This window comes from Bombina bombina, chromosome 1, assembly GCF_027579735.1.
Source record: "Bombina bombina isolate aBomBom1 chromosome 1, aBomBom1.pri, whole genome shotgun sequence".
NCBI lineage: Eukaryota > Metazoa > Chordata > Amphibia > Anura > Bombinatoridae > Bombina > Bombina bombina.
The window spans coordinates 1,530,144,007-1,530,159,446 of NC_069499.1; the positions used below are offsets into that span (position 1 = coordinate 1,530,144,007).

At 40.6% G+C, this 15,440-nt stretch overlaps 1 protein-coding gene across 4 annotated transcripts in view; it reads right to left on the minus strand.

Annotated features, from left to right (window-relative positions):
* The window catches only part of SPAG9 (sperm associated antigen 9), an 828,940-nt gene that overhangs the window by 443,256 nt on the left and 370,244 nt on the right, over window positions 1–15,440 (minus strand). For all 4 annotated transcript variants that reach the window (XM_053708414.1, XM_053708433.1, XM_053708441.1 and 1 more), the window contains one exon: window positions 12,541–12,693. In XM_053708414.1, the coding sequence (XP_053564389.1) occupies window positions 12,541–12,693 (153 nt within the window). The remainder of the gene's footprint in view (window positions 1–12,540; window positions 12,694–15,440) is intronic.

The following is a 15,440-nucleotide window of genomic DNA, read 5'->3' on the forward strand; positions in this document are numbered from 1 at the left end:
AATATAGTCCTTACAGTTACCATCTTGAACGTTGGTATCCTTACATAACGATTCAATAATTTTAGATCCAGAACTGGTCTGAAGGAATTCTCCTTCTTTGGTACAATGAAGAGATTTGAATAAAACCCCATCCCCTGTTCCGGAACTGGAACTGGCATAATTACTCCAGCCAACTCTAGATCTGAAACACAATTCAGAAATGCTTGAGCTTTCACTGGAATTACTGGGACATGGGAAAGAAAAAATCTCTTTGCAGGAGGTCTCATCTTGAAACCAATTCTGTACCCTTCTGAAACAATGTTCTGAATCCAAAGATTGTGAACAGAATTGATCCAAATTTCTTTGAAAAAACGTAACCTGCCCCCTACCAGCTGAACTGGAATGAGGGCCGTACCTTCATGTGAACTTAGAAGCAGGCTTTGCCTTTCTAGCAGGCTTGGATTTATTCCAGACTGGAGATGGTTTCCAAACTGAAACTGCTCCTGAGGACGAAGGATCAGGCTTTTGTTCTTTGTTGAAACGAAAGGAACGAAAACGATTGTTAGCCCTGTTTTTACCTTTAGACTTTTTATCCTGTGGTAAAAAAGTTCCTTTCCCACCAGTAACAGTTGAAATAATAGAATCCAACTGAGAACCAAATAATTTGTTTCCCTGGAAAGAAATGGAAAGTAGAGTTGATTTAGAAGCCATATCAGCATTCCAAGTCTTAAGCCATAAAGCTCTTCTGGCTAAGATAGCCAGAGACATAAATCTAACATCAACTCTAATAATATCAAAAATGGCATCACAGATGAAATTATTAGCATGCTGGAGAAGAATAATAATATCATGAGAATCACGATTTGTTACTTGTTGCGCTAGAGTTTCCAACCAAAAAGTTGAAGCTGCAGCAACATCAGCCAATGATATAGCAGGTCTAAGAAGATTACCTGAACATAGATAAGCTTTTCTTAGAAAAGATTCAATTTTTCTATCTAAAGGATCTTTAAACGAGGTACCATCTGACGTAGGAATGGTAGTACGTTTAGCAAGGGTAGAAATAGCCCCATCAACTTTAGGGATTTTGTCCCAAAATTCTAACCTGTCAGGCGGAACAGGATATAATTGCTTAAAACGTTTAGAAGGAGTAAATGAATTACCCAATTTATCCCATTCCTTAGCAATTACTGCAGAAATAGCATTAGGAACAGGAAAGACTTCTGGAATAACCGCAGGAGCTTTAAAAACCTTATCCAAACGTATAGAATTAGTATCAAGAGGACTAGAATCCTCTATTTCTAAAGCAATTAGTACTTCTTTAAGTAAAGAGCGAATAAATTCCATCTTAAATAAATATGAAGATTTATCAGCATCAATCTCTGAGACAGAATCCTCTGAACCAGAAGAGTCCAAAGAATCAGAATGATGGTGTTCATTTAAAAATTCATCTGTAGAGAGAGAAGATTTAAAAGACTTTTTACGTTTACTAGAAGGAGAAATAACAGACAAAGCCTTCTTTATGGATTCAGAAACAAAATCTCTTATGTTATCAGGAACATTCTGCACCTTAGATGTTGAGGGAACTGCAACAGGCAATGGTACATCACTAAAGGAAATATTATCTGCTTTAACAAGTTTGTCATGACAATTATTACAAACAACAGCTGGAGGAATAGCTACCAAAAGTTTACAGCAGATACACTTAGCTTTGGTAGATCCAGCAGGCAGTGGTTTTCCTGTAGTATCTTCTGGCTCAGATGCAACGTGAGACATCTTGCAATATGTAAGAGAAAAAACAACATATAAAGCAAAATAGATCAAATTCCTTATAAGACAGTTTCAGGAATGGGAAAAAAATGCCAAACATCAAGCTTCTAGCAACCAGAAGCAAATGAAAAATGAGACTGAAATAATGTGGAGACAAAAGCGACGCCCATATTTTTTGGCGCCAAATAAGACGCCCACATTATTTGGCGCCTAAATGCTTTTGGCGCCAAAAATGACGCCACATCCGGAACGCCGACATTTTTGGCGCAAAATAACGTCAAAAATGACGCAACTTCCGGCGACACGTATGACGCCGGAAACGGAAAAGAATTTTTGCGCCAAAAAAGTCCGCGCCAAGAATGACACAATAAAATGAAGCATTTTCAGCCCCCGCGAGCCTAACAGCCCACAGGGAAAAAAGTCAAATTTTTGAGGTAAGAAAAAATATGATAATTTAAAGCATAATCCCAAATATGAAACTGACTGTCTGGAAATAAGGAAAGTTGAACATTCTGAGTCAAGGCAAATAAATGTTTGAATACATATATTTAGAACTTTATAAATAAAGTGCCCAACCATAGCTTAGAGTGTCACAGAAAATAAGACTTACTTACCCCAGGACACTCATCTACATGTTTGTAGAAAGCCAAACCAGTACTGAAACGAGAATCAGTAGAGGAAATGGTAAATATAAGAGTATATCGTCGATCTGAAAAGGGAGGTAAGAGATGAATCTCTACGACCGATAACAGAGAACCTTATGAAATAGACCCCGTAGAAGGAGATCACTGCATTCACTAGGCAATACTCTCCTCACATCCCTCTGACATTCACTGCACGCTGAGAGGAAAACCGGGCTCCAACTTGCTGCGGAGCGCATATCAACGTAGAATCTAGCACAAACTTACTTCACCACCTCCCTTGGAGGCAAAGTTTGTAAAACTGATTTGTGGGTGTGGTGAGGGGTGTATTTATAGGCATTTTAAGGTTTGGGAAACTTTGCCCCTCCTGGTAGGAATGTATATCCCATACGTCACTAGCTCATGGACTCTTGTTAATTACATGAAAGAAAACTACTTTATCAAAGCATGTGGAACATAATTGAGCAGGCGGGTATACCATAGCCTCCTCACAATAAAAACAGGTATTAGATTTGGTTGAAGAGGGAGTACCCTCTAACGCATCAAAGTCCTCCATAGCTTGCGCTTGTACGATGGATTACAGAAATAAAAATGGCACCTTTATACCCCCAATGGCCGGGGCACTCGCCACCTCCTATGACCTAGGCCCCACAGAGAAACAGCTTTGTCTCCTGTAAACCGCACTGTCAGGAAAGAGGAAGTCAATGAGGCCACACCCGGTCACATGGAGTGCCATGCAGAACCGCCCCTGCTTCAGGAAGAAAGCGCGCCAAAATGACTGTGCAGTTATCCAAAATGAAAGTAAAACCTGAATGTTCACACATCTACCAGAGCCTCATCTCACACGTCACAGCATAAAACATAATAAAGCAAATCATGTAGAAAAAGCCCCCTGTTCAATAATCCCCTTCCCGAGATATTAACCCTTGATTCCATACAGATAAAGGAGTTACACTGTGACCCTGTCTTCTTACGTTATCATATGAGATAAAATGAAATTATCTTACCAGAATCATCGACGTGGAACAGACACACAGCCTCTCAAGTTTGACAGTCTTCTAGCATCGCACCTGACATGGACTTGAGTGATAGAAGCAGGCAGTGAAACTCGTCAACACTGATTGCTTAGGAGTTGTTAATACAAGTATGGATGGTTTCGCAGAAAGACTCTATCTGCATCTCCAGACCCTAACATTCGTCAATGCTCTCACTGATAGGCTGACAAGACTACTTAAAACTCCAGTCCCATAGTGAAGAGTACTACCCTCCATAAGAGAATGCTCAGAATCTCCCGACACTTCTCTGTCATCCTCCTGTCACGAAAGGCAAAGAATGACTGGGGGATGAGGGGAGTGAGGGAAGTATTTAAGCCTTTGGCTGGGGTGTCTTTGCCTTCTCCTGGTGGCCAGGTTCTGTATTACCACAAGTAAGGAATGAAGATTAAGAATTAAGATAGAAAAACAAAAGTCGAGGATACTGCAGCCATACAACTTATATTTATAAGCATACAGAAAAAAAAAAAAACAGCTAACACTGCAAAATCAGTTTTGGGAAATTCTTATTTATAGTGGCTAAATGAACAAGCAAATCCTTAGCACAATCAAATCCCACACTGCCACAGAACTAGCACTAACAACATATATTATTATTGGTTATTTGTAGAGCCAACAGATTCCACATCGCTAGTCTACAGACAAAGTCAAGAGACTGTAAAGCTTTTTTTTTTTTCAAAGCAGACTCAGATTGCCTATCCAAAGAGGTTCTATAGAAAGCAATAAAGGAAAGAATAATAATATTACCCTAATGCAGTCCAAAAACCATCAAATCCATCTAAGCAACCTGTTCAAAAATGTGCAAAGCCAAACTATAAATAAATATTTAAAAAAAAAAAAAAAGGATAATAAATAAAATCTCTGACTTGGCTTAAAATGTAGCTCAATGAAAGGAGATGAAAGAATAAGGCACATCTAACAACTTCAGCCTTAAATAATTTATTAGTAGTAAGCTTAAGTCTGATAATGGCTATGGCTGGACATGAAGGCATTGATTTCCAAATCCACATGATTTATTAATAAGGAAGCTGTAACAAAGGTATCAGTCATTGAACAAATACCAAAGAAAGGCTTATACTCCTTATTAATGTAAGCCACCACTTATCTGTAACAAATACAGTGTATATATATCTGGGTTTGTTTCAGAGGAGTATATATTACATAAATAATATACACACACATCTCTCTCTTTCTCTCTGTATATGTACATGTATATATATATATATATATATATATATATATATATATATATATATATATATATATATATATATATATATATATATAACATAATTTATGCTTACCTGATAAATTTATTTCTCTTGTAGTGTATCCAGTCCACGGATCATCCATTACTTATGGGATATTCTCCTTCCCAACAGGAAGTTGCAAGAGGATTAGGCGTATAATACTCCGAAGCCAAAAGGAAAGAGAGGTTGCCGAAGCTTTTTGACCTCTCCTCTGTCCAGAATAAACGACAAACAGGGAAGATGTTTGACGAAAATCTTTAGTAGCTTGTAAGTAAAACTTCAAGGCACGGACTACGTCCAGATTATGTAAAAGACGTTCCTTCTTTGAAGAAGGATTAGGACACAATGATGGAACAACAATCTCTTAATTGATATTCTTGTTAGAAACCACCTTAGGTAAAAACCCAGGTTTGGTACGCAGAACTACCTTATCTGCATGAAAAATCAGATAAGGAGAATCACATTGTAAGGCAGATAGCTCAGAGACTCTCCGAGCCGAGGAAATAGCCATCAAAAACAGAACTTTCCAAGATAAAAGCTTAATATCAATGGAATGAAGGGGTTCAAACGGAACTCCTTGAAGAACTTTAAGAACCAAGTTGAAGCTCCATGGGGGTGCAACAGGTTTAAACATAGGCTTAATTCTAACCAAAGCCTGACAAAATGCCTGGACGTCTGGAACTTCTGCCAGACGCTTGTGCAAAAGAATAGACAGAGCAGAAATCTGTCCCTTTAAGCAACTAGCTGATAATCCTTTGTCCAAACCCTCTTGGAGAAAGGACAATATCCTAGGAATCCTAACCTTACTCCATGAGTAATTCTTGGATTCACACCAGTAAAGATATGTACGCCATATCTTGTGATAGATTTTCCTGGTAACAGGCTTTCGTGCCTGTATTAAGGTATCAATGACTGACTCGGAGAAGCCACGCTTTGATAGAATCAAGTGTTCAATCTCCATGCAGTCAGTCTCAGAGAAATTAGATTTGGATGATTGAAAGGACCTTGTATTAGAAGGTCCTGTCTTAGAGGCAGAGTCCACGGTGGAAAGGATGACATGTCCACTAGGTCTGCATACCAGGTCCTGCGTGGCCACGCAGGCGATATTAGAATCACCGATGCTCTCTCCTGTTTGATTTTGGCAATCAGTCGAGGGGGCAGAGGAAACGGTGGAAACACATAAGCCAGGTTGAAGAACCAAGGTGCTGCTAGAGCATCTATCAGCGTCGCTTCTGGGTCCCTGGACCTGGATCCGTAACAAGGAAGCTTGGCGTTCTGGCGAGACGCCATGAGATCCAACTCTGGTTTGCCCCAACTATGAATCAACTGAGCAAACACCTCCGGATGGAGTTCCCACTCCCCCGAGTGAAAAGTCTGCCGACTTAGAAAATCCGCCTCCCAGTTCTCCACGCCTGGGATATGGATTGCTGACAGGTGACAAGAGTGAGTCTCTGCCCAGCGAATTATTTTTGAGACTTCTAACATCGCTAGGGAACTCCTGGTTCCCCCTTGATGGTTGATGTAAGCCACAGTCGTGATATTGTCCGACTGAAATCTGATGAACCTCAGTGTTGCTAACTGAGGCCAAGCCAGAAGAGCATTGAATATTGCTCTTAACTCCAGAATATTTATTTATCGGAAGGAGTTTCTCCTCCTGAGTCCACGATCCCTGTGCCTTCAGGGAGTTCGAGACTGCACCCCAACCTAGAAGGCTGGCATCTGTTGTTACAATTGTCCAATCTGGCCTGCAAAAGGTCATACCCTCGGACAGGTGGACCCGAGACAACCACCAGAGAAGAGAATCTCTGGCCTCTTGATCCAGATTTAGCAGAGGGGACAAATCTGTGTAATCCCCATTCCACTGACTTAGCATGCATAATTGCAGCGGTCTGAGATGTAGGTGCGCAAATGGCACTATGTCCATTGCCGCTACCATTAAGCCGATCACCTCCATACACTGAGCCACCGAAGGGCACGGAATGGAATGAAGAATACGGCAAACATTTAGAAGCTTTGATAACCTGGACTCCGTCAGGTAAATTTTCATCTCTACAGAATCTATAAGAGTCCCTAAGAAGGAGACTCTTGTGAGTGGGGATAGAGAACTCTTTTCCTCGTTCACTTTCCACCCGTGCGATCTCAGAAATGCCAGAACTATCTCTGTATGAGACTTGGCAATTTGAAAGCTTGACGCCTGTATCAGGATGTCGTCTAGATACGGAGCCACCGCTATGCCTCATGGTCTTAGAACCGCCAGAAGTGAGCCCAGAACCTTCGTAAAGATTCTCGGGGCTGTAGCCAACCCGAAGGGAAGAGCTACAAATTGGTAATGCCTGTCTAGAAAGGCAAACCTTAGGAACCGATGATGATCTTTGTGAATCGGTATGTGAAGGTAGGCATCCTTTAAGTCCACTGTGGTCATGTACTGACCCTCTTGGATCATGGGTAGGATGGTCCGAAAAGTTTCCATTTTGAAAGATGGAACTCTGAGGAATTTGTTTAAGATCTTTAGATCCAAAATTGGTCTGAAGGTTCCCTCTTTTTTGGGAACCACAAGCAGATTTGAATAAAAACCCTGTCCTTGTTCCGTCCGCGGAACTGGATGGATCACTCCCATTACTAGGAGGTCTTGCACACAGCGTAGGAATGCCTCTTTCTTTATCTGATTTGCAGATAACCTTGAAAGATGAAATCTCCCTTGTGGAGGGGAAATTCCCTAGAAAAATATTAACTGCACATACCTTATTGCAGGAAAACCTGCACGCCATTCCCTCTCTGAAGTTACCTCACTCCTCAGAATATGTGAGAACAGCCATGGATCTTAGTTACTTCTGCTAAGATCATAGAAAATGCAGGCAGATTCTTCTTCTAAATACTGCCTGAGATAAACAGCACACTCCGGTACCATTTAAAAATAAACTTTAAAATTGAAGAAATAAACTAAGTATAAAACACCACTCTCCTCTTACGACCTCCATCTTTGTTGAGGGTTGCAAGAGAATGACTGGATATGGCAGTTAGGGGAGGAGCTATATAGCAGCTCTGCTGTGGGTGATCCTCTTGCAACTTCCTGTTGGGAAGGAGAATATCCCATAAGTAACCGTGGACTGGATACACTTAACAAGAGAAATATATACATATATATATATGCTGTCATATTCCTGTTTAAAAGGATCGCTGTGTTAAAACAGTATTTTTGAAGCAAAAAAACTGAGAATTTGCATACCTAATTTGCATATCTTACCCACAATTCTCTTGTGCATTGGAAACTTTGCATATTAAGAATTTCTGGGGGCAAGCGGGGATACTTGCTTAGATGTACTAATTTCCTATGCAAATATTTACATTGATTATATATATATATATATATATATATATATATATATATATATATATATATATATATATATATATATATATATATATATATATATATATATATATATATATGATTTGGCTCTTTTTGGAGCCCAATATATTCGTTTGAAAGTGCAACACACAAAGATCTGTGCAAATCCAGAGCTTTCTGCACTGCACTTTTAAATGAATAACGAAAAGAGCTGAATGCTGCTACCCGCAGCCATATTTGTCATTTGTTCATAGACAAAAAACAAATTATGCTTACCTGATCATTTCATTTCCATCTGTGGGAGGAGAGTCCACTGCTTCATTCATTACTTGTGTGAATTAAGAACCTGGCCACCAGGAGGAAGCAAAGACACCCCAGTCAAAGGCTTAAATACCTCCCCCACTCCCTAATCCCCCAGTCATTCTGCCAAGGGAACAAGGAACAGTAAGAGAAATATCAGGGTATAAATGGTGCCAGAAAATTATTAATAAATTTAGGTCCGCCCACCGGAGAAACGGGCTGGTCAGTGGACTCTCACAGATAGAAATTAAATTATCAGGTAAGCATAATTTATGTTTTCCATCTTAATGGGAGGAGAGTCCACTGCTTCATTAATTACTTGTGGGAACAAATACCCAAGCTCTAGAAGACACTAAATTAAAAAATTTAAAAAAAAACGCAGAAACAAAAAAGTCAAATTTATAAAATTTTGCAAAAGTATGTAAGGAAGACCAAGTGGCCGCCTTACAAATCTGCTCCATAGATGCCTCATTCTTAAAGGCCCAAGAAGAGGCCACAGCCCTAGTCGAGTGAGCTGTAATCCTCTGAGGAGGCTTGTGTCCTGCTGTCTCATATGCTAGACTGATCATACTCCTCAACCAAAAAAGATAGAGAAGTGTCAGAGGCCCTTTGTCCCCTGCGCTTCCCTGAATACACAACAAATAAGGAAGAAGTCTGTCTGAACTCCTTCGTGGCCTGAGGATAAAACTTCAAGTCCCGAACCACGTCCAGATTATGAAGTAACCTCTGCTTCGAAGAAGAAAGGTTAGGACACAAAGAAGGAACTACTATTTTCTGATTGATGTTACGACACGACACTACCTTGGGAAGGAATCCCAATCCAGTGCGAAGAACAGCCTTATCTGGCATGAAAAACCAAGTAGGGAGGCTCACATTGCAAGGCCGTCAACTCAGAAACTCTGCGCGCCGATGCAATAGGACTTTTCATGAAAGAACCTTAGTGTCAAGTGCATGCATAGGCTCAAACGGAGCCCTCTGCAAGACCTTAAGAGACAATTTTAAGCTTCAAGGAGGAGCCAGATTCCTGAAAACAGGCCTGATCCTAACCAGAGCCTGAACAAAGGACTGCAGGTCAGGAAGCTCCGCAAGCTTCTTATGCAACAGTATAGATAAAACCGAGATCTGTCCCCTTAGGGAACTGACGGCAAGACCCTTATCCAGACCGTCCTGGAGAAAAGTCAAAATCCTGGATACCCTGACCTTATGTCAGGGATATCATCGTCCCTCACACCAGGACAAGTAGGTCCTTCACACTTTGTGGTAGATGTGTCGAGTAACCGGCTTCCTGGCCTGAACAAGAGTTTCAATCACTTTTTCCAAAAATCCTCTCTTGGCTAAGAATAATCGTTCAATCTCCACGCAGTCAGCCACAGAGAATCTAGATGTTGATGTAGAAAGGGACCTTGAACCAGCAGATCCCTGCAACAAGGTAACTTCCACGGCGGAGATGATGACATCGCCACCAGATCCAGAAAACCCCATCCTCCGCGGCCACGACTGAGCAATCAGAATACTGAAGCTTTCTCCTGCTTGATGCGGGCCACTACCCGAAGTATAAGAGGTAACGGTGGAAATATGTAAATTAGGTTGATGTCCCAGGGTACCGCCAAGGCATCTATCAGTTCCACATGGGGATTCCTGGATCACAACCCGTATCTGGGTAGCTTGCAATTGAGTCTGGACGCCATGAGATCTATTTCCAGCGTCCCCCATCTGCTGCAGATTTCTGCGAACATCTCGGGATGGAGGGACCATTCCCCTGGATGAAACGTCTGTCTGCTCAGAAAATCTGCTTCCCAGTTGTCCACACCCGAAATGTGGATCGCTAAGAGCGAACAATTGAGAGTCTCCGCCCACTCCAGAATCCGAGATACTTCCCTCATGGCTAGGGAGCTTCTCATACCCCCCCCCTGATGGTTTATGTAAGCCACGAGGTAATGATGTCCGACTGGAATCTGATGAATCGGAACAACCCCAGAAGGGGCCAAGCCCTCAGTGCGTTGAATATCCCTCGAAGTTCCAAAATATTTATCGTAGACTTGATTCTTCTCGAGTACATCTGCCCTGTGCCCTTCTGGCACCCCAAACAGCTCCCCATCCTGATAGACTTGCATCCGTGGTCACTATCTCCCAGGATGGTCTCAAAAAGGATGTCCCCTGAGACAACTGCCCCGGTTGGATCCACCAAGATAGGGACTCCCTCACTGGTCTGTTTAGAGATATCTGTTGGGACAGATCTGAATGATCGCCGTTCCATTGTCTCAACATCCACAGCTGAAGAGGTTTGAGATGGAACCTGGCAAATGGAATGACATCTATGCTGGATACCATTAGCCCGATCACCTCCATACACCTGGCCACAGATGTCACGGAGGATGTCTGAAGAACTAGACAGTTGGACGCAACCTTGCAGTTCGACTGGAACCTCCTCACAATATGCAAGGTTAATGGGTTTGGATAAAGAGGGAGTATTCTCTAAAAATAGCAGAGTCCTCCATAGCTTGCTCCTTTATTACGGACTTGATCAAAAATAAATGGCACCCTTATATCCCAATGGCCAGGGCACTCACCACCTCCTATGACCCGGACTACAAGAAACAGCTTTCAGCTCCTTCGAACGCAGGTCGAGAAAGAGGAAGTTGCAGAGGCCACACCCGGTCATATGGAGTGCCATGCAGGACCGCCCCTACACGAGAGGATGTGCCAAAAAAACCCTGCCTCAATCTCTCGCTAATGAACTGTGTTCCACACTGATGGAGCCTCATCTCACACAAATGCAGTAGAAAAACACAAACAATATTATGCATAATAATATCCCCCCTGTTAAACAGCCCCCTTCCAAGGGTATTACGCTATATTCGATAAAGATAAAAGGAGCTACACTGTGACCCTGTCTTCTTGCGTTATCAAATACATATATAAATGAAACGATCTTACCAGAATCAACGCCGTGGAACAGGAACACGGCCCTTCAAGTGTGACAAGGTAGTAGCATCGATCCTGACATGGACTTGAGAGAAGAAAATCAAGCAGCGAAACTCGTCAACGCTCATTGCTTATGGAGCTGTTAAACTGAGTTGGGATGGTTTTGCAGAAAGACTCTCCCTGCATTTCCGGACTCTAACATTCACCCATGCTCTCACTGAGAAGCTGACAGGACTACTTAAAACTCCAGTCCCATTTCAAAGAGTACTACCCTCCATAAGAGATTACTCTGAATCTTCTGACACTTCACTGCCAACCTCCTGTGACGAAAGGCAAAGAATGACTGGGGGATGAGGGGAGTGGGGGAGGTATTTAAGCCTTTGGCTGGGGTGTCTTTGCCTCCTCCTGGTGGCCAGGTTCTACATTCCCACAAGTAATGAATGAAGCAGTGGACTCTCCTCCTATTAAGATGGAAATGTTGACTAAGGAATCATGGGAAGTTGGAAGGGATTGAAGCTCTGTTGTGTGGGGTCTTTTGCCTCTTACTGTAGGACTGGACTTTAATCCTTCATGGCTCGTGGACTCTACAGAAAACGTAATGCAATAGAATAATTTTGTGAATAAGTAAAGGTATGTTGGTCAAAACCTGCTCCAGGAATCCAACAACATTCCACCTGATGTGCAGAAGCTTGGAGCAAGGCTGAACAGTAAACTGTGTATACAAGCTGGGCTGAATAGAGCACTATCAAGGAACAAAGCTGAATGCTGCCCTCACATACCACTTTGCCAGGATGCAATTAAATATCCAGTAGCCAGAAACTGTGGGGATCTCTGAGTTTTTTGCCACACTCCATATCTTTGGTGGGTTGTCCATGGTAAATTCTCTTTCATGTCAGGGGGCTACACGATAAAAACCTGAGGGGGCTTCCACAGAAACAAGAATGGTGTGCAAAATAAAGTCTTCAAAGGCAGCTTGTTCTACCCCAAACTAAACGGGTAGAAATAGAAATGAAGCCAACAGGAAGATAAGAGAGCTATATAGAAAGGGTAAATGCCCTCAAGTCCTCTGGTAGGTTTTAACCTACTCTTTCCTAAAAAGGCACAAGGCAGTATTCGCCACTAGTACCTGAATACGATCACGTGACTATGAAAATATTACAATGTATTATAAAAAGTACATTTATAGAATTGTAGAATACAGAATTTTACAATACAACAGGTTTTTGACAATTAAAATGTACAGTTGCTGTACAGTGACAATTTATTTTTAAACTTACTTTTTTAACTCTTCTTCTAACTCTTTGTTCTTCTCTTCTAGCTTTTGCTTTGCTTGTTTTATAGCCAACAGCTCACCCTGTAGGACGTCCTTTTCGCATGCCAGTTCATCTACTTTCGCAATCAAATCATTCTTAACCACATTTAAGGCATTTCTGCAAGGTGAGATTAAATACTATGACTAAATCAAGGCAAACTATTGAAACACTAAGTACAAAGTATATGACAAAACTGCATTAATATATTTAATGTAAATAAAAATCTCACACGCTACAAAGATAACACAAATCTGTATAGTGTACGAGTTAAAACACCCTGGAGCAGAATGTATTGTACATTGTACAAACGAACATATAAATAATGACTGCAGAGATCATGTGAAGGCGGCCTGGAGGGACGAGGCATATTTTGGTACACAAACACATTCAATTTCGCCAATGTAATTGTTTGTTATTATACTTAAATGGCCATTAAAGAATTTTTTTAAATATTCATGGTATACATGTCAACAATTATTACCACTTTGCAATGATTTGCATACCAATAAGGTTTTAAAGACATTTAAAGCTGTCACTTGAAGCCATTTTCTTTCATGCTTCAGATACAGTATACAAATTTAAGCATTACACGTGGCAGCTCCAGGGAAGGCCTGTAGAACGGTCACGGTGATGTGTGTAACTTAAAACAAGGCTATTCCTTATGCGTAATGCATACATTTGCGGTGAATCACTCTGCTACAAATACGTTTTATTGCATGGATGCCATGCTGTATATAATTTTAATATATATTCAAAATTAAATTTTCTTTGGTTTTATTTGCACACTGGTAGTGCATATACATTTGTGTATAAAAATGTAAACACCTTTCAATTTATTTCCATAAACAAATTAGCTTTGTTCTCTTAGTTGAATGAGCAGTAATGCACTACTAGTAGCTAAGTAGGAAAAATAAAGAGGGCGACTCCTAGTGCAGGTGAGCAAGTTAAATTAAACCCACTTTCTGTTCCCAACAGATGGATACTCAAAGTGTAAAGCACACTATAGTGCAATTGCAGCATGCTGTGTATATTGTAGTGGCCCAGGGCACATTAGAACCAAGGTTGTTTTCTGCTCCAAACTCTTTTGGCAATCAATGAATGAACGGAGACTCCAGCGCATCAAATAATTTTATAATAAAAGTATTAAAAACAATTTACAGATAAAATGAATAAATTTTATCAGTATAAAACGCTACGCATTTCTCAGCGCTAACCACGATGTTTTCTCAGGCAGGTAAGATTACTTAATTTAACTTACTCACCTGCACTAGGAGTCGCCCTCTTTATTTTTCCTACTTTCCAGACTGCAGAAAATAATATTTTCCAGGAGGAGCTGCCCTTGCATTGGTGCACAGTCAACTGGGACACTGCTGATTTCCCAGACCGTTTACATAGGCATTACCTCTGCCTCTATAAATTGTAAGTATAATTTTTTTTCATGAGAATTACCCTATTACATATTGGCTACACTAGGAGGCGCCCTTTCTCTTCTTTTTATTTTTACTAGTAGTAGATAGCTAAAAACATCGGGTGAGCCAACGACAGCAGCCATAAATAAGGAGCTAGCTCCCACTAATATATTAATGCTCCTAACCATAACTAGGTATGCTTTTCAACAGAAAATACCAAAAGAACGGAGAACATTTTGTAATAAAAAGTTTATTGGAAAGTTGTTTAAAACTGCATTCTCTATCTGAATCATGGAACAATATTTTTGACTACACAACTACACCGGTGAGGATTTTATTTCCCCTAATTGTAGCCAATTAAGGCTAGCTGTAAATGAACAATTACCTATCTAGTATAGGCTATTTGAGGCAAATACTTGCAAGGACTAAAGCACAACACTACAGATTCCCCAGGAGATGTCCAGGATCATGTTCCCAAACACAGAAATTAAGGGTACTTGCAGGTAATTTTTCAGATAATCAAGCTAAATCTCACCTGCAGTTATTTTAATTTTCTACGCCTATATTCCATGACAGCAATCATCTAATGAGAATGTTTAGCCCCTAAGGGACTAAACAGGTACAGGAGGAAAAAACAATAGCATGCTAAGTAGTAACCATGGTACTGTAGTTGTAGGCAGCAGTTTAAAGTCCCTTTAATCATTTGTTATAATGAAGTAGATATTTAAAGGCCTTTATTGGAAGGGATGCTTCTACGGAAGTTTATAGGGTATTCAGCCTGTAATTCAAAAATGAAGAGGTCTTAACTAAGAATCATGGAATTGTTGGTTGTAGTTTTGGAGATCTGCCCATAATGGGGAACACTACAATTCAGCATTGTGCTTAGCTACCCAATTGTTAGCAAATACTGCGATAAATTCTAGTGCAATCCTAACCAGGAGACCTGGTCAAAATAAGGGTATATTTTGTAGAACAGCTCCATTTCTAGCACATAAGAATATTGTACAACTATAGCCCAGCTTCAGTAGACAAATTAGTATTGCATGTGAGCCAGGTAGATATTTCACAAGTTTTACTGGATACCAGACCGACGAATGAGATGCAGTAAAAATGTGTATATTTTACTGTTCTGATGATTTGTGATAAAGGAAAGATTCTGGTTCATCACTGCAGCGGAGCCAATACTGCTGAACATGGGAATGGCTTTAATATGACCTATGTAGTTTATGAGATTGCAAAAGGATGATAGCTTATTGGGAATGTACCACTCAAATCAGATGGACAGCCAGCAGAGGGTATGTGAATAATGTGAAAATTAGAGCTTGACAAATACAATGATCCATGACTCCTATTAACTTAACTTCTGGACCCTAAATATTTGAATTATACTTAATAAATCTAAAATAATTTTCATGATCCTAAAAGGTGTGTTACTTCTCCTAAGATTCTTTTAAA